The sequence below is a fragment of the Egretta garzetta genome, unplaced genomic scaffold (assembly GCF_000687185.1).
Source record: "Egretta garzetta isolate BGI_Z169 unplaced genomic scaffold, ASM68718v1 scaffold732, whole genome shotgun sequence".
Classification (NCBI taxonomy): Eukaryota; Metazoa; Chordata; class Aves; order Pelecaniformes; family Ardeidae; genus Egretta; species Egretta garzetta.
In genome coordinates this window covers 1107179-1125778 of record NW_009259029.1, presented here as the reverse complement: position 1 = coordinate 1125778, position 18600 = coordinate 1107179, and the positions used below count along the sequence as shown (strand labels likewise).

General features: G+C 38.2%; 1 protein-coding gene across 2 annotated transcripts in view; it reads left to right on the top strand.

The window, feature by feature from the left end:
* The window catches only part of TRAF3IP1 (TRAF3 interacting protein 1), a 50961-nt gene that overhangs the window by 4615 nt on the left and 27746 nt on the right, over positions 1–18600 (top strand). For both annotated transcript variants that reach the window (XM_035890277.1, XM_035890276.1), the window contains exons 3-8: positions 572–640; positions 5429–5590; positions 7475–7615; positions 7783–8253; positions 9442–9519; positions 16396–16471. In XM_035890277.1, coding sequence (XP_035746170.1) covers positions 572–640; positions 5429–5590; positions 7475–7615; positions 7783–8253; positions 9442–9519; positions 16396–16471 — 997 coding nt within the window. The remainder of the gene's footprint in view (positions 1–571; positions 641–5428; positions 5591–7474; positions 7616–7782; positions 8254–9441; positions 9520–16395; positions 16472–18600) is intronic.

Here is an 18600-nt window from a genome sequence, read left to right as displayed (position 1 = left end):
GGTGGCACACGCAAATCACTGCCGTAAGGGGGGACGCTCGGAGTAGCAAGTGAATCTCAGGGGTTTGAGGGTGGCTGGTGGTGGTGAAGATCAGACGAGGGGTCTAACTCCTTCCCTCAGGCTCGTGTGGATTTGATCTTTCGTGAAACCTGCTAGTAGGTTGTTTTTCCAGCTACCATTTAAAAAAAAAAAGCCCTAATATTTATAATCACTGAGCTGCTGCTTTTATGTATAGTCACATGTAAAGAAGTCAATACGAAAATAACGTAGAGCTGCATTTAAAATGCATATGCTGGTGTTTATGTTGTGAATCTCAGATTCACCAACCATCAAGGTTAAAGATGGAATTAAATAGGAAAGGAGGCCTGAGCCATAAGCAAGGATTAAGACTCGCTGTTCCAGAGCATGTTCAGAGACATAGCAGACCTCTGAACCTGCTCTAGAAATAGTTCTAAACAAGGTATCATCTCTGAAACCAAATAAGGCCAACGTATTTCCTGTTGCTACACAAGCTTTATTGAACAGAGGCCTTCAAGTGTTCTTAACTTACTCTTTCTCTTCTGTTTTGAAGGTAATTAGAGTGACAGGTTTTATGAAAGGACTTTACACGGATTTTGAATTGAAATCAGATAATGTTAAGGTGCGTATGAAACTTCCTTTATTTGTTTACCTGTAATATTAGTATTCTTTGAAATTTGCCACAAGGTACTTTTGGTACTTTTCTGCATTCAACATCAAGGACCTGTCTTTAGTTTTATGAAGAAACTGTAAAAGCTATTGCATGTACGTTATATTATGCATGGGGTGAACACCTATGGATTGCATTTGTGGATGTGACACAAACAAGCTGTTGTGTGTAAAGAACTGTTTTTGTAAAGATCTCAAAACAGTGAGGACTAATCTACAACCAGGTGTAGGTTTCCAAAATACCATTGTGTTACAGATGAAAAGAATCGTTATATAGCAAGATCGCCTTGAAGTAGTTAGGCATTGATAGTAAATCACAAACACTAGAAATTCACACACAGCTTTTTAGGCTCTTGTGGTCTTTTGTAGTGGTTTAACCCCAGCTGGCAACTCAGCACCACATAGCTGCTTACTCACTCGCCCCTGGTGGGATGGGGGAAAGAATCAAAAGAGTAAAAGTGAGAAAGCTCACGGGTTGAGATAAAGACAGTTTAATAGGTAAAGCAAAAGCCATGCATGCAAGCAAAGCAAAACAAGGAATGCATTCACTGCTTCCCATTGGCAGGCAGGGGTTCATCTCCAGGAAAGCAGGGCTCCATCATGGGTAACGGTGAATTGGGAAGACAAACGCCATCACTCTGAACATCACCCCCCTTCCTTCTTCTTCCCACAGCTTAATGTGCTGAGCATGACATCATATGGTGTGGGATATCCCTTTGGCCAGTTGGGGTCAGCTGTCCCGGCTGTGTCCCCTCCCAACTTCTTGTGTCCCCCCAGCCTCCTTGCTGGTGGGGTGAGGAGGAGAAGAGGCCTTGACTCTGTGTAAGCGCTGCTCAGCAGTCACAAAAGCATCCCTGTGTTATCAATGCTGTTTTCAGCACAAATCCAAACCATAAACCCATACTAGCTACTGTGAAGAAAATTAACTCTATTCCAGCCAAAACCAGCACACCTCTCAATGGAATGTATGTTTTTGTATTTATTGTTATATATATAACGTGTGTATATACATGCATATATGTATGTATTGTATATGTACATACAGTAAATACTCTTGCTTAATATCCCAGGACTTGCTGAGGCATTCAGCCAGTATACACATTCCACAATGGGTTTATTACAGTATACAAATGGCTAATTACTGAATGAGGTTAATGTTATTACTGAAAAATGCTTTTCGAATGTACAAGAGTGACTTTAGTCTCTGCTGCTCTTCTGTAATCTGCCCCAATGTCAGCTGATGCTGACTTCAGCTGCCCACTTGACTGGAAACTTTGATTGCTTATTCATGGCAGATAACACAGTGTTTGTATGTTGCTAGTTAGACAGCTACCTCCTTTGGTGATTGTTTAGCATAGCAACTTAAAGTATAAGATCTATCAGCCTGGCTTGTCACCCATACAGCCCGTTGCATGGATGTTTTATGCGTTTCTTGCAGCTAATTATTGATCTGATATGTATGTTTATTTCTGTGACTGTTATTGTTGTTGGTATAGCTAAAATTAAATTATTTATACAAAGGATTGTTGTTTTTATTGGTACTGTCCATGTTGAAGCTTGTCAATAGTTTCTATGATGAAGAGTAACTTAGCATATGCTGCTTCTTCTTTGGAAAGCACCAGGCATTTTATTTGTGGATCGAAAAAGCAAATTTCCTAGCAACTCCTGAGCAGGTCTGTGTACTGTGATAGATGTGAAATTACACCAATTTTGATACTTCTCTGAGAATTTCTTTCACAGTCCATGAGATAGTTTTCAAGAGTTCAGGCAGAGGAGTTTAAAATGCTGTGGTGTGGGATTAAAACATCTCTAGGTCGTGTCCCTCTTTTCAAGACACTGGTCAAGAGAAAGACTTGGCTGTCACAGGATGCTTCCTTGCTGTAATTTCTGTTGAGAGTTGTAGAAAATCAGGAAAGTAATCTTTATGCAGAGACCAAAACTACCCACAGAGAGCTAGAGTTCAAGAGCAGCAGCTGGAGTCCACGTTATGAATAGCTGCATTTACTTCTGTGCGAGGATGATCTGCTTTATGTAACTCTAGGGAATGATACTCGTCTGGTGTGATGATGGCAATAGACTTACAGACTTGCAACTGGCAGGGTGCTTTCAGAAAAAAGAAAAGGTTTGTACCCTCTGTGAAATAGTCCCAGTGCTGTATGGGCTGGGAAAAATTGGCAGGTGCTCTTTGCAAGGTGGCTGTGCTGTGGCAGGTCATGAGGTGCATAGGCCGAAATTAGGAAAGCCCAAAGCTCATGGTCAAGCCTCTGTGGCGACTAGGACTGGCTTCTGGTCTGGACATCCTCTTACATCCTATGCAGCATCATCTGCACGTACGTGCAGCAACTGTCTTAGTTTCTAATTTCAACTCACCTCTCCCACCTGGACATAGCAGTGGGGTTCTAAAGTACCCACTGTTTCTTCTGTGCTACCTTTTATGTCTCCACTGTTGGGATAACACATACTACATGGATAGTTGGTCCCCTCCTCCTGTGTAGAAAGAGGCAGGAGGCAGGCTGGAAGCATCTCATGAGCCAGATCTGCCCTGCAGAGCATGCATGGGGACTTCCCTGAGTTCTAGGTTGTTTGAGGGATATACAGTCAAAGCAATCAATGGAAGAGAGATATAAGGGAACTGTAAAGCATGAGGACAGCTACACTGGATGGTATTGCTGTCTGTATGTTTATCAGAAGTGTTCGTCTCGTTTGGTCTAGAAAAAGTTGTTCTCTTATAAAAGGAAAGATTGGATATGAGGCTTGCTCTTTTAATCTTCCACATCAGCTTTGTATCTATACACAAAGAATTCTTTATATATCTATAAAAAGTCTTACCACTTGGAATAGTGGAGATACCTTTGTTTGAAAGCTACCCAATAAAAATATTTTCTTAAGCTCACAGCACTATTTCAGATGTTTGTTTCTATTTTGATAAAACTTTATTTATTGATGCAGGCAGGAGCGGTAGATTTCTCTTCGGGATCTTGAGGATTTCTTGTATGGGCAGAACACACTGATAATGTAACTGCTGAAAATGACGAGGATGTAGGAGAAAATTTTGCATCTTTATTTGAAAAGTTGTTTGGTTTAGAATAGTGTCCTGTCTCCTTCCCTAAACTAGTAGATTGCATATGTCCTTGGAAAGATGGACAACTATTTTAATAGAAGGTTACAGTATTTCCTCCCTTCCCTTTTTCAAATTTTTGAATGCAGGGAGCACTGGTGAGGGTGAAATGATCCTGATGTTAATGGAGACAATCTGAACATGCCAGCTATGTGGCAGTTGCTTGTTTTAATCCTTTTGGAAGAGTCAAAGACGGGAAATGCCCTATCACTGGAGACTGTCTTCCCACGCGTTTAACTGTCATTCATGTGCTTGCAGCAGAACCCAGTTCTTGTTTATCTAGAGTGGCTCTGGGACATGAGATAACACATGAACAACTCTCTTAAGCTCCAGTGCCACAGGGATAGATAGTGCTACCAGATGGCCTGTAAAGAGTGTTGGCCTTGAGCAGCTGAGGAAACACTGGCTTCTGTCGCTTCCCTGCGTATTGGTACATCTGTCAGATTAGATCCCGGTAATTCTGGATCTGTGCACCTGAGACACTTAGACAATAAGTGCAGTGAAAAATCAGGTGTTTTACTGGATCATTACAACTGTTCCTTTTCTGAACTAACTGAAATGGCAGTGGTACGCTTTTTGGTTATCAGTTTGAATGCTGTAGTTCATATTCTTTTGAACCGATGCCTATTACAGCACATACAGAATTCGTCTCGCATGGGTTTACTTTTTAACAGGCTAGTAAAATACTTTCTTTATCTCTACTCATGACTGTAAAGGATGAGTGAGTAGACTTCTGTGCTGGGCCTGGTAAATATTCTTTGAATCTTATTATGTTTTAGTAATGAAAACCTTTTTTCCCCCCTGAGTATTCTGCAGCTGCAGAGACTTCACACCGTGATTTCATTCTCTGGGCCAGGAACCCTCCAATAAAATTTCACTTGGTGGGGGTTCGTTTATTTTGTCTTTATTTTTTTTCATATGATTTTGCATAATCACTAAAAGCCATCATCTCTGCTGAAGGGCACTTGGGGAAAGTTGTTTGTAAAGTATAATTATAAAACTAAAATACATCTGGTAATTGTGGAGATAAAAATATGTGCCTGTATCCTTTTCCCACCATCTTTTCTGTTTTCTTTACTCACTGTTAAGTCTGGTTTGTAAAGGATGCACACAAGCATGTAAGTACCTCAATTTAGACTCATGTAAGTCCAATAACTTTGTGACTTCTGTGCTGAAAAATATTCGGGGCAATATCTGCTGTAGTGGCCCTGTTATAACTCTTTAGTAATTCTTTTGGTAATACTTGCAATCACTTCTTAAACAAAAGTTTATCTTCTATTAACATGTAATGCTTGAAAATAAGAGTGCCAAGGGTCTTATATTGGTCTTAAAGTGCACTGGAGCTAAATGATAAACATATTAAAAAGGCAAGGTTAGACTTTCACTTTGGTCATTCTAATTCAATGTTCATCCATTATCAAAGCTGTCATTTCTTAATCAGAAATAAATAGCCAACTACAAATCAGGGGCAGCCCTCTTTCCTGACCTTAGAAACTACATGCTGCTCTTGTTGTATGGATACTTTCTGCAACTATTCTTCTCATCAGAGTTTTTCTAGTCTTTAGGTGGTATGCAGAATTATTTTGGAGTCTCAGTATTATTTCTTAATTGCTCTTTTACCAGGATAAAGATGCCAAAATCAGCTTCCTTCAGAAGGCAATTGATGCTGTTGTAATGGTAACAGGAGAGCCACTGTCAGTAAAACCAGCGCGTGTTGTGGCTGGACATGAACCTGAAAAAACCAATGAATTTCTTCAAGCAATTGGGAAGTGTTGCTTAAATAAAGTATGTCATTAATATATATATTATTCACATAGTGATATATTATCAGAGCTTATTTCTAACAGACTTTATTGACACTCATTTGCTATTTTTAATTCTAAAGGTACATGTTGTGTCACCACTTATAATAATAATAATAACAGATAGATGGTAATTGATCCTTAGCAGAGTTTTAGCCCAGTCCCCATTCAAATATGTTCTGGATATTTTAGTGCTTTTAATGTATGCTGGTTTTTATTTTTCAACTTATTCATTGGTGATTTAATAAATGTACTAGGTTTGAAGAACAATATGAAGCTTCAGAACTTTTAAAACTTTGGGATGCAGACGTGTAATTATATGATCAGATGCTGCCACCTTTGAATTTATCTCCTTTAAAATTTCAGTCAAATTTGTCTAATTCTGCAATTAAAGTAATTTTTTTTAAATGTGCCACTTTTTTTTTTTTTTTTTTTTTTTTTTTTTTCTTTTTTGAATTCGGAAATGCAGCAAAAAAGAAATTTGATAACCTGTTAAAAATAACTGCAGGGAAGTTTTTAAAGTAATTGTTGCGTTAAAAGTAATGGGGGTGCTTTGCTTATAGGTGTTACAGAAATTTTTGAAATATAAAGTTATTATCTAAAGCCCTTGAATTAGTGTGAAGAAATTGTGTATAATTAACTGTGAAATACTACAGTGTTTACAGGCTGTCTGTAAACTTTGTTTGGATTATCTATGCCTGATAATCTACTCGTTTAAATTTGTTATTTGTTTTTAATTAGCTGAGTGCTATGAGCTTCTTCATTATGAATTGCTTCATATCAGGAAGGGGGAAGTTGATAAACATAGGCACAGAAACCAGATGAGTTTGAAAATGTGCTTTATGGAACAGCTTTGTAGAATGCTGTGGTGAGATTTAATATCCAGAAGATATAGTCTACCCATTTGAGCTAAGATAATTAGCCCCTTGGCTTTTTTTGCAAAAACATAAGCTTGATGTGCATTGGGAAAAAAATTTCCTTCAGCCTCTAGCTTGACACTTTTAGTGCTGAGCTGAGCACACTCCTTGAAGGTACTTAGTTCAGGCAAGTGTTGCTACTGTGCAGAAGTAGTGTCCAAATGTGAAAACCCACAGAAATTTATAGTTTTGCATTTACAAAATAGGAGAGAATGAGGAGTCAACCCCCAGGGCAATATCAGTTTTAGTGATCTAAAAGCTATTCCTGTTTCAGGAAGAATTCCTTGGCAATGTGTTGATTTTTTTTTTCTTCTGGTTTTTTGTTAATGTAGACAAACTCTGTTACTTGGACATGAAAACATGACTATAACGTGCTGTCTAAATGATCTAACTAATAAATGCTTGTCATCTTCACAAATGAACTAGATGCAGAAACTTTTTAAACACTGCAACTGCAGCTTATTGAAAATCATTCCTAATGTAGTTTTGTTTTCTTTAGTGACTGTTGCTCATTGAGCAAGGTGAAAGTGGAGTCTCCTAAAAGTGCATGCAAATACAACTTAGCATGGTTTTGAGTGTTTAACCAATCTAACAGTCATGGTATAAGGATTTGACAGTCATTTACCGTACCATTTTGAAAAATACTTAGGTTGTTGCAATGAGAATCGCTATTGTGCTATAATACATAAAAAGCACCATATATTTATATAGCTCTGGCACATATAATCAAATTATTACAAAAATTAGAAGGTGGTGTTTGACATAAGAGCATTGTTACTCCTGTGAAAGAATGTTTCCAAAAGAGCAGAAATATAACTTTATTTAAAACCCCCCCCCCCCCCCCCCCCCCAAAAAAAAAGCCAAGCCATGTTGATTACAGAGATAGGAAGAAAGGAGATATTTAATAAAATAATTTACTCATTTCAATGATGTTTTTCTGTTCCTTGCAGCTGTCCAGTGATGTTGCTGTAAAAAGGATCTTAGCTGGGGAGAGAGCTGATGCTAAAGGGAAACCTCTGTCCTCTAAATCTCGAGATAAAGAAAGCAGAGAGTCCAAAACAGAAGAACAAAAAAGCCATAGAGATAATGAGGTAGGCATTTGGAACTTTTGTGGGCTATAGGAGCTACTGCTCTTTATGGTTTTTCGGTTTGTTTGGTTTTTTTTTTTTTTTAGCTTGCATTGCTGTCTGTGGAAAGTAACTGCATGACAGACTTGCCATGTATTGTAATTAATTTTTAGTTTTTACTTTCTTTTTAGGGTAGAGGAGACACTGAAATTAAAGACAGAAGCTCAAGCAGAGACAGAAAATCCAAAGGAGATTTGAAAGAGAGTGAAGAAAGAGAAAAGCAAAGTGATAAACAGAAGGATAATGAAGACAGGCACAAAGACCCTGAAAGAGTCACTTTTAAGGAAGGCGAAAAACAAGAAAGGGAAAGAAATAAAAGCAGAACAACCAAGCAAGGAAGAGAAACAGAAAAAAACAAGGGAAAAGGAAACATAGAACGAGAAGATGATCTTGAGTGTGATAAAGGACAGGAAAGAGAGAAAAAAAATGAAGGAGGAAGAGAAAAGGACAGACTGAAAGGAAGAGACAAAGATAAGGCTAGGGACAGAGAAAGGGAGAAAGACAGAGATAGAGGGAAAGATCGGGAAAGAGATAGACAAAGGGACAGAGAAAAAGATGGGGAGCATTTAAGAGAACATAGAAAGGATAGAGCAGAGAAAAAGGTAAATGCAATCTTATTTCAAAGAAAAATAGCTTTTGTTGTGCTGTGGTGGGCGCTGTACTTTTGTTATAATGACCTTGAATGCTTGTATTCTCTGCTCATTTAACAATTAAGTACTTTCGTTAACAGCAAGTACTCTCATGAAGTGAAAGTGTCAGTGTGGATTTGATCTGGTAAGAGTGTGACTGAGGCCGTGTGTGTAATTTCATATCTCTGTCATGATATATCTTGAGCCATCAGACTCATCTGGCTGTGCTTCTTGAACAACTAATAAACAGTTTCTTTTCTGAACTCTGCATGTCTGAATTCTCCTCATCATATTGCATTATGTTTGGCAGAGGGTGGTGGCAGTGACTGTTGGAACTATGTACTTATGGCCTCATGTGTCTTCCCAGTAATGCATGTCGTTGTTGCAGCCATGCTGGCGCTTTTGGGGAAGATGGGGCTTAAGAGAGTTCCTTTGGGCCATAACTAGTCATTAAAATCTCTCTTGAGCTTACTTCTTCTGCAGCAGGACAACACAGGATGGAGTTGTACATCTGTATTTTTTTCTTCCTGGCTTTTTAGATGAAGCTGTTTGGTTCCAGCTTGATTTTTTTTTTTTTTTTTTTTTTTTAAGAAAATTTGGGAAGCCCATCTAGATTCTTGCAAGGGTGCTCTGTTTGCAGTGGATTCTGCACATTGTGTTGCATCTTTGGAAGGAACATGCCCACCATTTCCCCATACTTAAGATCTTCTCGGTGTGAAGTCCTAAACAGTCTTAAAAGCCATCTCTTCATTGCCTTTCATTTTGTTGTTCTTTTTATCTTTTATCTTCCTCTAAATATTTTCTATTCTCCTTTTCTGTTCTGTTGTGTGGATGGTGGAAGTTTAGGATTAATGGGAATCAAAAGTGCTTCTGTTAGGGGGTAGTTTAATTTTGTTACAATTTCTGTGAGAAAGCACTTCTGTCAGTACCTGTCTGCTGGCCTTAAGGATTCTTACCTTCCTGGTATTACTCAGAAAGGACAATGTTTAGCTGTCAATTTTGCTCAGTTAGTCTCTTACGTGGGGGAGGCAAGGGAAAGACTGCAGGTAGGTGGATAAAAATACTGTTGTAATGTGCTCAGTTCAACTCTACTTTCACGTTATTCAGGTAAGTAACTTTCTTCTCAGCACAATGAGTCTAAAGCAATTAATTTCTTTTCAGTCTGCAGATTCTGAGGAATCCACACTTAGAAAAATGCAGAGGCCCACTAAAGACAGCAAGTGCCAGCCAGATAATGAGGTTAGTAGTACAGAAGATCTGGAAAGGTGAATATTGAAAGTGTTGCATTTTAGAATGATTTAGGAGTCTGCATGAAAGGAATGTAGGATTGAAAGGTAGGTAGATGACAAATTTTAGGGCTGTAAAATACGTGCTTGGTTTGTTGGTTTTTTTGTTTTGTTTGGTTTTTTAAATTTCTCTGAGCTTGGTCAAAAAAAGTGTACTTTGTTTACTTCATTTTCCAGATTTTATTTCTGTGTATTGATATGTTGGGTACTTCAGAAAAAACATTTATTTGTTCAAAGTTTTCTGTTTATTCCTCTGAATCTTTCCTGGAAAGCTGTTAGGACTTTTTAATTATTTTTTTTTTTCTATACTGTAATAGAAACTTAATGTTTTGGAAAGAAAATTGGTCCAATGTTGTGCCTGGGCCTGTGTTTTGCAGCTGGATGATGGTAGGGCAGAATAGCAACTCACCGATTGCCTCTGAACAGTAGCTGTTGTTTGTGATACGTTTGTGTCTGCATCTGCTGCTTCTTGATGACCTGAGGCAATTTGGGGAATTATGGAGCCATATGGCTAAATGTTTAAAGAGTGAGACTTCAGTAAATTAACCTAAAGCAGCTCAGGCTAGGAAAAAATAGGCAGGATCCCAAGTCTAGCAGCAGTCTCTGTTGAGAGTCTATAGGCCAGTGACATCATTGTGTCTTCTACATGAGATGACAAATTTATAGCTATTCTTTGACTGAAATCCAACCAAACTTTTTAAATTATTGGCACTTGGAGGGAGAGCTTATAAAATAGTTTTTAGCCTGAAGCAAATGTTCATGGCCAAGTTAAACTTCCTGCAAATTTGGTCTCTAATGGAAATTCTGAGCCTCATCCCAAACTATCATAGTGCTCTTGGGCACCACAGTAATACACTGGGGCAGTAAAGTTTCATTTCCTGTCTTAAGTGCTTTTGGGAGTGATTCCAAGGCATGTGGGTTTATTACCTTAAATCTAGATGTCATGCTTTTCCTCTACTTGCTTGCGTAACAGTAGATGCTGCTTAGTTTTTAGGTGATGAAAACACATGCTTTAGACCAGTGCATGACAAATGGTCATTTTCTTAAGACTGTGGATGAGAGGAATGAAATGAAAATGTTCCCAATGAATTTTTAGAGCTGGAGAGCTAAGGTAGCTGCGCAAAGTGATTTAGAGGAAATTCCAGCATGAAATGAATTCTAATGGACTGGGGCTGATCATCCTGTCCTCACAGTGGTTTCACAGCAGGGTAATGCCTTTATTTCCAGGGATTTACCCTGATTTAAACTACTGTAACTACATTTAAGTCATGTGGCAGTAAAACAAGCGTATGAAAAAGAAGGGAAACAGTTTATGTCTTTATACACATGAAGAATATTAAATCATAGTTTGTCGTCTCTGTTGCATAATTAATATATGTGGCTTTAGCTTTTTATAAATGTAGTACAAGTGAAACAATTTGAAGCAGCCCCTCTCGAGCAATGGCCGATAGGCCAGTACCTAACATGTCACCTGCTCTTTTCTTCCCTGAGGATTAAACTTTTCTTTTTTGATTTGTTCCTTTTGTGCTCACTTACCCTGGCTCCTAGTCCTGCTCTCTTTATCCTCATGGTCCTAGCCCCAGCTTCTCTTTCATTCCAAGCCTAGTCTTATGTGGCTTCATGGCATTATGAACTATTTGTCTTCCACTTGATTTTCATCTTGCTTTTTCCATATTTGAATTAGGCCCTTTCTTCAGACACACTGCTTGGCAGCATAAGAACATGGAAACAGTGGGGGGAAAAAGCAGTGGGAAAATGGGAACTTCTATTTTGTTTGAGATGTTTGTGGAGTTTCAGACTGAATGGCTTCTATGCTGAGTTTACTTTGGAGAACAAATTTTTTTTTTCATATTCTACATGTACAGCAAAGCTATCACTTAAAGCTTGGTTCCTGGCTTTGCTCCTATAGATTAGGAGTTGAAACAAGATTCTGTATTCATGCAAGTCTTAATTTTTCTTGCTACTGATTATCAGAGACCAGCTTTAAAATGCTACTTAAATTTTGACAGGTTGACTTTTTTTTTTCCCCAAAAAAAGTATTTTTCTGATACTAGAAAAACTCTGTATGTTACCCAGCATGTAATAGTCATCACATGAGTATCTATAGTTTTCTGGAACTAAAAGAAAACAAGTATAAGTAGGAATTAAGAAGATACATTTGTCTAACACGTGGCAATCAGAAGACAACTACTTGCTGCTGCAAGGCTAGCTGTTGCATACCACGCAGTTTGTCATCAGGGGAAGTTGAATTGTATTCTATTAGCTCTCAGTCCATCTCAGGTAAAAGTCTTGTTTCAAATGGACGTTTTGTAGCATGACTGATTGACCTGTTAAATAGTAAAGATAACTTTGTCCTTTGACAAAAGGTGATCAAGGTTGTAGAGCTTTTGAGTGTGTGGTGCTGCTTATATTAAAGTGGCTGCAGAACAGGTACGTCATTTACCCCTAAGGCCAAACATGTTGGAAAAGTCTCTTCCATTTTACAGATGGCTGCTGAAGCTCTTGGCTAAAGCTTTTTGTAATATCCTGTCACTTTTGGCCATTTCTATAATGACTTTTATTTTTGCTCTGCAAACTGTATTGCTCTGGAACTGGTCACTTGAGTCAGCCTCTAAGTCATATCTAATGAACTTCTGTTTCTGTTGGAACTCATCTTGACTATGTAATGAAACAACTACCGAATGAAAAAGACATAACTGCCCTAGAAGCAGCAGAGAGAATCGTTCCATGGAAATCTGCTGGACACGGCTCAAATATTTTTGTTCTGGTGCTGTGAAAGGCCCTCTCTTTTTGGTGTCAGTTATTCATAACTGCATCATGTAATACAAATCCATTGCTAAAACTTACATTTTAAAAAGTGGGAATTTTCTAATAGTTCTTTTTGCATTTGAAAGGTTTTAATTAGTAGAAGCCAAGATCACTAGAACACCAACTTGCGAGCCTTCATTTGAGGAAAAGATAATTGATCAGTATTTTCCTTATAAGTTTTGTCACCATAACAGTCAAAGTGACCTTAGCAAATCTTTCCTTGTTGCTGTTGCACACTAATAAATTATGCCCGTTTTAGGAATAAATACTGGGAATAGATACAGTTTGATTTTTTTAGAGCAAAGGAAGTCTTTGAGGGATACATAGCTTGCAGTAAAAGCATCAGAAATAAGCTGTGTTTATTTGCTGAGGAATAGTCTTGCACAAAATTAAAAAGTGTATTTGTGTATGTAGTTCTATTTATATAAAAATTCCAGATTTATATACATCCTATTCACATTACACATGCAAATATACCTCCTGGCACTGTGGATCTAATTAGAAGGGAAGTCATCCAAAACATTGTGGAGGGATGATTGAGTTAGATTCCTATTCACAGACTTCATTCTTGTTTATTATTAGTGAACTATCAGTGGATCTGATGAATTAGAGAGGGAAAATCCCAGTGGCCTATTTATACAATGAGTTGTCCCTCTCCCTTGCTTGGGTGGGAGCATTTTTTCTGCCTTTGACTGTTGATGTATGGAGTGGCCGTGGCTAGAGGAGATGTATGTTAAGCATGCACAGTATTAGTCAAGGGAGCAGTGTAAAAGTCACTGATGGAAACTGTCCATGACATCCTTTCACGAATATAGAGGTTGGTTGTTGCCTGGAAAGGTGGAAGATGTCTTTTTAAAGCACGTTCCTCTTCTTGACCTGCTGAAACATTGGAAATCATTGTTTTCTTCTATAAGTCAACCTATTTAAAGGTTAATAATAAGGACAAAGCAGCAGATTGGATGGTTTACAGCAGCCTGCTGTATATTCGCCAAATAGAAACGTAATTACTCAAAACTGGGAAGCGTGCATACATCCATCTAGGATTCCACTTTATTATGTTTTTTCCAGGATGGTGTGAGATGAAGTGTAAGATTTCCTTTTAATGGCTTCATTCACTGCTTTTCAAAGTCTTGGAGCCTGTGAATTTGTAAGAAGAATAATGACCTACTTTATCTCCCTTTGGAAAGACTCAAATCATAAATATTGTGGGATTTATGTTTTTGTGTGCTACCATAGTGATTAAATTTTAGCTTTTACTTTGCACCTGTTGCCAGTGTGCACATGTGGCTCTACAAAAATGTTAAGTGGTGTTTGTAGTCACTACCTGACATAAATAAATGACTGAATCCACTCCTCCAGAAGCCTCAGCACCTATTCTCACCTCTTCCCCCACCTGTGCTAATAATTAAATCAGCCCACAAGCTGCTGAAGTTTGAGTGTACCAGATGTGGTCTGCAGGCCCATAGAGCCAGACTCTGATGGTATGTAAGCTTTACTTTTGCTCCTTGCAGTGTTATGATTGTGAAAGATGGTAGTAATTAAGGTGAACTAAGATTAAGGTTAACTATTTTGATATTAGCTATGCATTTTGGACTTCTGTCTATTTTTCTTTATAATATGCCAGCATTTTCTAAAGAGTGAAACAAAAGTATTGGTAGCTCTGGTTGTGGGTCAAATAATAATTGTAATAATCCAGTGAAGGTAGGGCAAGTGAAAACGAGTTTATGTCAAAGCAGGACCGTGTGCTGTCCATTCGGCTAAACTTCTGCAAAGCGTAGGATGTAGGGCTTGCTTTTGGCTTGTTGAATACCTGAAATTCTGAGCATGTGCATTATATTACAATCATTGAGGTGAAGGAGATGTAGTTTCTAATGGACCTAAACTAACCGTTGAAGCTGACTCTTGTGTAGACTGCTCACTTTCCTATTAAGCACCTCCAAAGAGTTAAAATTCTCAATTTACCACAGTTGCTGGGGGGGAGTGAGTGAAGGGCTGTGTGGTGTTTAGCTACCACAGTAGCATACTGTGATTATCTATTGCTAATAAGCATTTCCCCTTCATTTGTCAAAAACTTCTGTTGAGCCCATGGTGCCTTATAGCATATAAAAAAGCAACATTTGCCTTCAAAGCAAACTTGTTACCATGTTCCTGACATGTCAGCTTCATTCCTCTCCTTCACATAGCTGTGTCTCCAGGGCCACTGGGTTCACGGTTGTAAGCTTGTAGAGGTGGGGTGTTTCTCTTGCATGGTCACCTAAAGTAATTTGAGTAAAAATACTTACCAGTATCCTATATTTTAAAACGTCTTGTAGTGTTATTTTCCATTATGACATGTATGGTCCACTGTCCTATATGCAAGATATTATGGAAAATTAATGTTTTACATAGTGTAATTTGACAATTTTCTCTTACACGTTACTGGAATATATAATGTTAACAATTGCATAGAAAGGAAAGAATTTGTAATTCTCATTTACGTTATCAATATGGACGTTATCAGCAGGGCTGGCAATAAGTCTTGGAGGCAAACTGCATGGACTGTTAATTCACACAAACCACAAAAAAGCAGATAAGGAGGAAATCCTGTGAGGTGCTAAACACATTTCAGGATTTTGAATAAGATGCAGATACATATTATAGGGATAGAAAGCACAGAAAAATAAAATGGTATTCTATAAATCACCTGCACTTCATCTCTTGTGTTCAGAGGTGATTGCTGCTTCTTTAGCAACAGATGTTGCTAGTGAAATCAGGGAATTAAGTAAAAGGACAGGAAAGTTATTAGAAGTGTGAGTTAGAAGCATGGCTTGTAGGAAGCTGCTGGTTTATTACTATGCACAGTCCTGTAAGAAGTGGGAAGCCCTGTGTGCATGCATAGTGGGCCAGATCCCATTGATGGCTCCATCCTCCACAGTCTACATGTAAGTAGAAGTCTGCCTCTTCTTCTAGCCGAGATTGGTGTAAGGGGATGGACTGCCTCCCTTCCACCCTGATCCCATACCCAGGAGTTTTGTTGGGCTGGCAGGAGTCCTTCTTTGCATCTTGCACCTTCTCTGGAGGCATTTGGGCTATGACTGTGCTTCAGGTAATAGAAAATCTGTAGTATACCTTACCTATAGTAGTGGCAGCTCTCACAGACCTGCCCATTTGCAACATAGTGCCTTTGCAGAAAGTATTGCCAGTCAGGTGTCCTTGACTTCGCAGTGCAAGCTATATCCAGAGAAAATAATTCTTGTGTATGCTTGCCTTCTTTCATTTCCTGGCTTCACTGAAGCATTTGCAGACTAAGGTCAGAGTCCTCAGAAGTGTCCTGAATTTTCCTCCAGTTTGATCTTTTCCACTTCTGAACTCTTATCCTCCTTCCTGTACCATTTGCACTTTCAGCTCATCCGTTGCTTGTTTGCTGGAGCTTCTGGCAGTACCCATTCCTTAGTTTGTCCAGGATCTTTGTCCAGGAAAGTTGCCATTTTTAAGTAAAGGACTATGCAAGTCTAGTGGCACAGTTTACTAGTCTTTGTTTCTGTTTTGGAATGAAATTTTTTTAAAAGACTTCCTAGAAGGTTAAAGAGGAACTGTGTATCTGATGTAGCTGAAACATATAGGTGATTGTAAGCATCCTATTCCTTTCGGTAGCTCACTGGAAGCTAACGATTGTGTCCCAAGACCAGCAGTGATGTCATAGATGCTCTACAGGTTTCACAAGATTGCTCTGCCTTGGGTACCCCTAGTTCACATTTGGAAGTTGTCTTTACAATAGTGAAATCTAATCACATAGGTTCATTTAAAAGAAAATAGCTAGCATGTATCCAGGAAATACACCTGCAGACTTTAAGGAAAATAGACTTAACTCTTCCTAATCTTATGTGTGTGGGTCAGTTCATAAGTGAATATTATTTATGTATAATACATAGAGATAAAAAAGCAACATATGCAAGCAAACTTTATGTATACTTATATAATTATTTACATACAAGGATATAAATTTGTGGGTGTTTTTTTGTTTGTTTGTTTTTTTTTAAAGAGTGAAAGTCCTGCAGGAATATCAAGGCAGCTTTCAACAAAAGAATCAAGGCAACACGCCAGACTTGGAGAAGAAGGTAACTAGAGGGAGGATATTATTTCTATTAAATATGCTGGAGGGTTATTGAATAGGAATAGCATAAATACTTAAATATCCGTGTTTATTATTTTCAGTGCTTGTTTTATACTCCCAGTCTGCATTCATGAATCCAATAGGCAATTTTTCTGCATGTATTTGAGACATGGAAAGTGGTACTCAGTTCAGTTTGCTCTTGTTCCTCATGCACAATTGCAGATGTAAATTCAGCCTGCTCTTGACATTTATTGTGTTCTCTGAATGGGCTTTTTTAGTTTGTTAACAACTATTTCTTTTTCTATTAGTTTCACAAGAACTGTTTCTTGGCTTAATAATCTAGCAAGTTTAGACAAATATGCTTTGCAAAACTTCAGCTTTTTTTTTTTTCTCTCTCACTGAGGATTAGTGGACAGTATGTCTGAGTTGATAAAATTATTGCACATTACCTTTACATAAAGTCACATGTAAAGGCTTGCTAAATGTTTACAGCAGAGCAATATTCAGCACAGTATTTTTGTTTCAGTAAAACTTAAGATGTGTTGTTTAAGGTTTAGTAAGATGAAAGACATTTGTGATGCAAGATGTGCTTTCCTGTAGGGTTAAATCATACAGTCACTGAACCCTGAATTTGTAACTTGATCACTTACTAATATTTGGGAAGAGTGCTCTTCCCAAATTTGGCTAGGGAATCCAAACTTCAGTTATTTTCTGAATTTTTCAGTCATTTCTCAAGGATTTGAAGTCCTAGTATTTAGTCTTTAGAAATTTTGGGGTTATAAATGCAAAGATCAAATTTGTCAAAAAAACCCCAACCAACAAAATAAACAAAAAAACCCAAACCGAGAAAAGAGGAATGTTCCCTGAGATTAACTGAGTACTGGCCAGTGCAAAAAGGAATTTCCCTGGGTATTTGTCTCATAAACAACACATTAAACCATCCACATTTGTGTTAAACTTTCTGGGGTTTCTTCAGTGAAAAGATGGTTGGGTGAATTCAAGCCAAATGTTTCTGAATGATTTCCATAGCTTGAGACGCTTCCAATATTTGAAGTGTAAGCTGGAGAACAGGTTAAGATAAGCAAAACCAATGGCATTTGATGACTAGATAAGATTCCTCTGAGTATTGAAACAATGGCACATGTTTGTAGATCTTTGATTCTCTCTAATTGTGGTCAACTGTATTGCACCTGGTCTGGTCTGGTGTCAGGCTTAGGCCTTGTGATTTGAGTTGGAACAGGGAATGTGATCTGGATGTCATCAGTACTGAATCCTGTCCTACATCATCTTCCACAGTAGTTCAGCCAGGTGTGGCATTTCTGCTGAGAGTGCTGGGGAAGGAAGGCCAGATATTTATTTGTGCCAGCCAGGAGTTGCCCCTGGTAGCAGTGTGACACCACCCCTGATGGGTGTGCAGTGCCAGGACTCTTAGACTGAATCCTGGCCATGTGAGTCTAGGCAATGGATGAGGAGGTAGCTCTGTAATCATCTCATCCTTGCTTTGGTGCCAAGTCTGTCAAGACTGTCACCTGTGATAATAGATCTGTGGTATTTGCATTTGCCCATAAGGAAGTGGATTGATATAAACTGTAATTGTATTGATTACAGGCCATTTTACCAGCCTTTGGATAACCTCTTCTAAGCCTTTGTTGACTGGAGCTATTTAACAAATTGTACAGTCATCAATAAACATTACTCCTCATCTGCCTTGCACCTGCAATAGTCATGTCTCTTTAGACAAGATTTAAGTGAAGGTTTTAGTCTTGAGATAGTTTTAACTGAGCATAATAGATAGTTGTGCCAAGCTTTAAAAATAAGTAAATAATTTTATTTTTTCTGTTAAGGTATTTCCCTGCAATTGGTTATGTCACCAGCTTTTGTATATAAGTGTATTAAGTATTGTATTTGCATACTAAGTGGAAACTGGATTCTTGTCAGAATATCCCAAGTACTTAATACTTTCACATCAGGAAGAAGGGAATCTAAACTTAGTACTGCTAGCCCTTTATATAAGAAAGCCGAGAGGAAGAGACTAGAGAAACATGTAGGTAAGGATAAAACTGGCTGCTAACCGGAGCTCATACGTCGACAGTGTAACTGCAATTTCTGTCTGTATTTAAGTGTCCTTTCCCT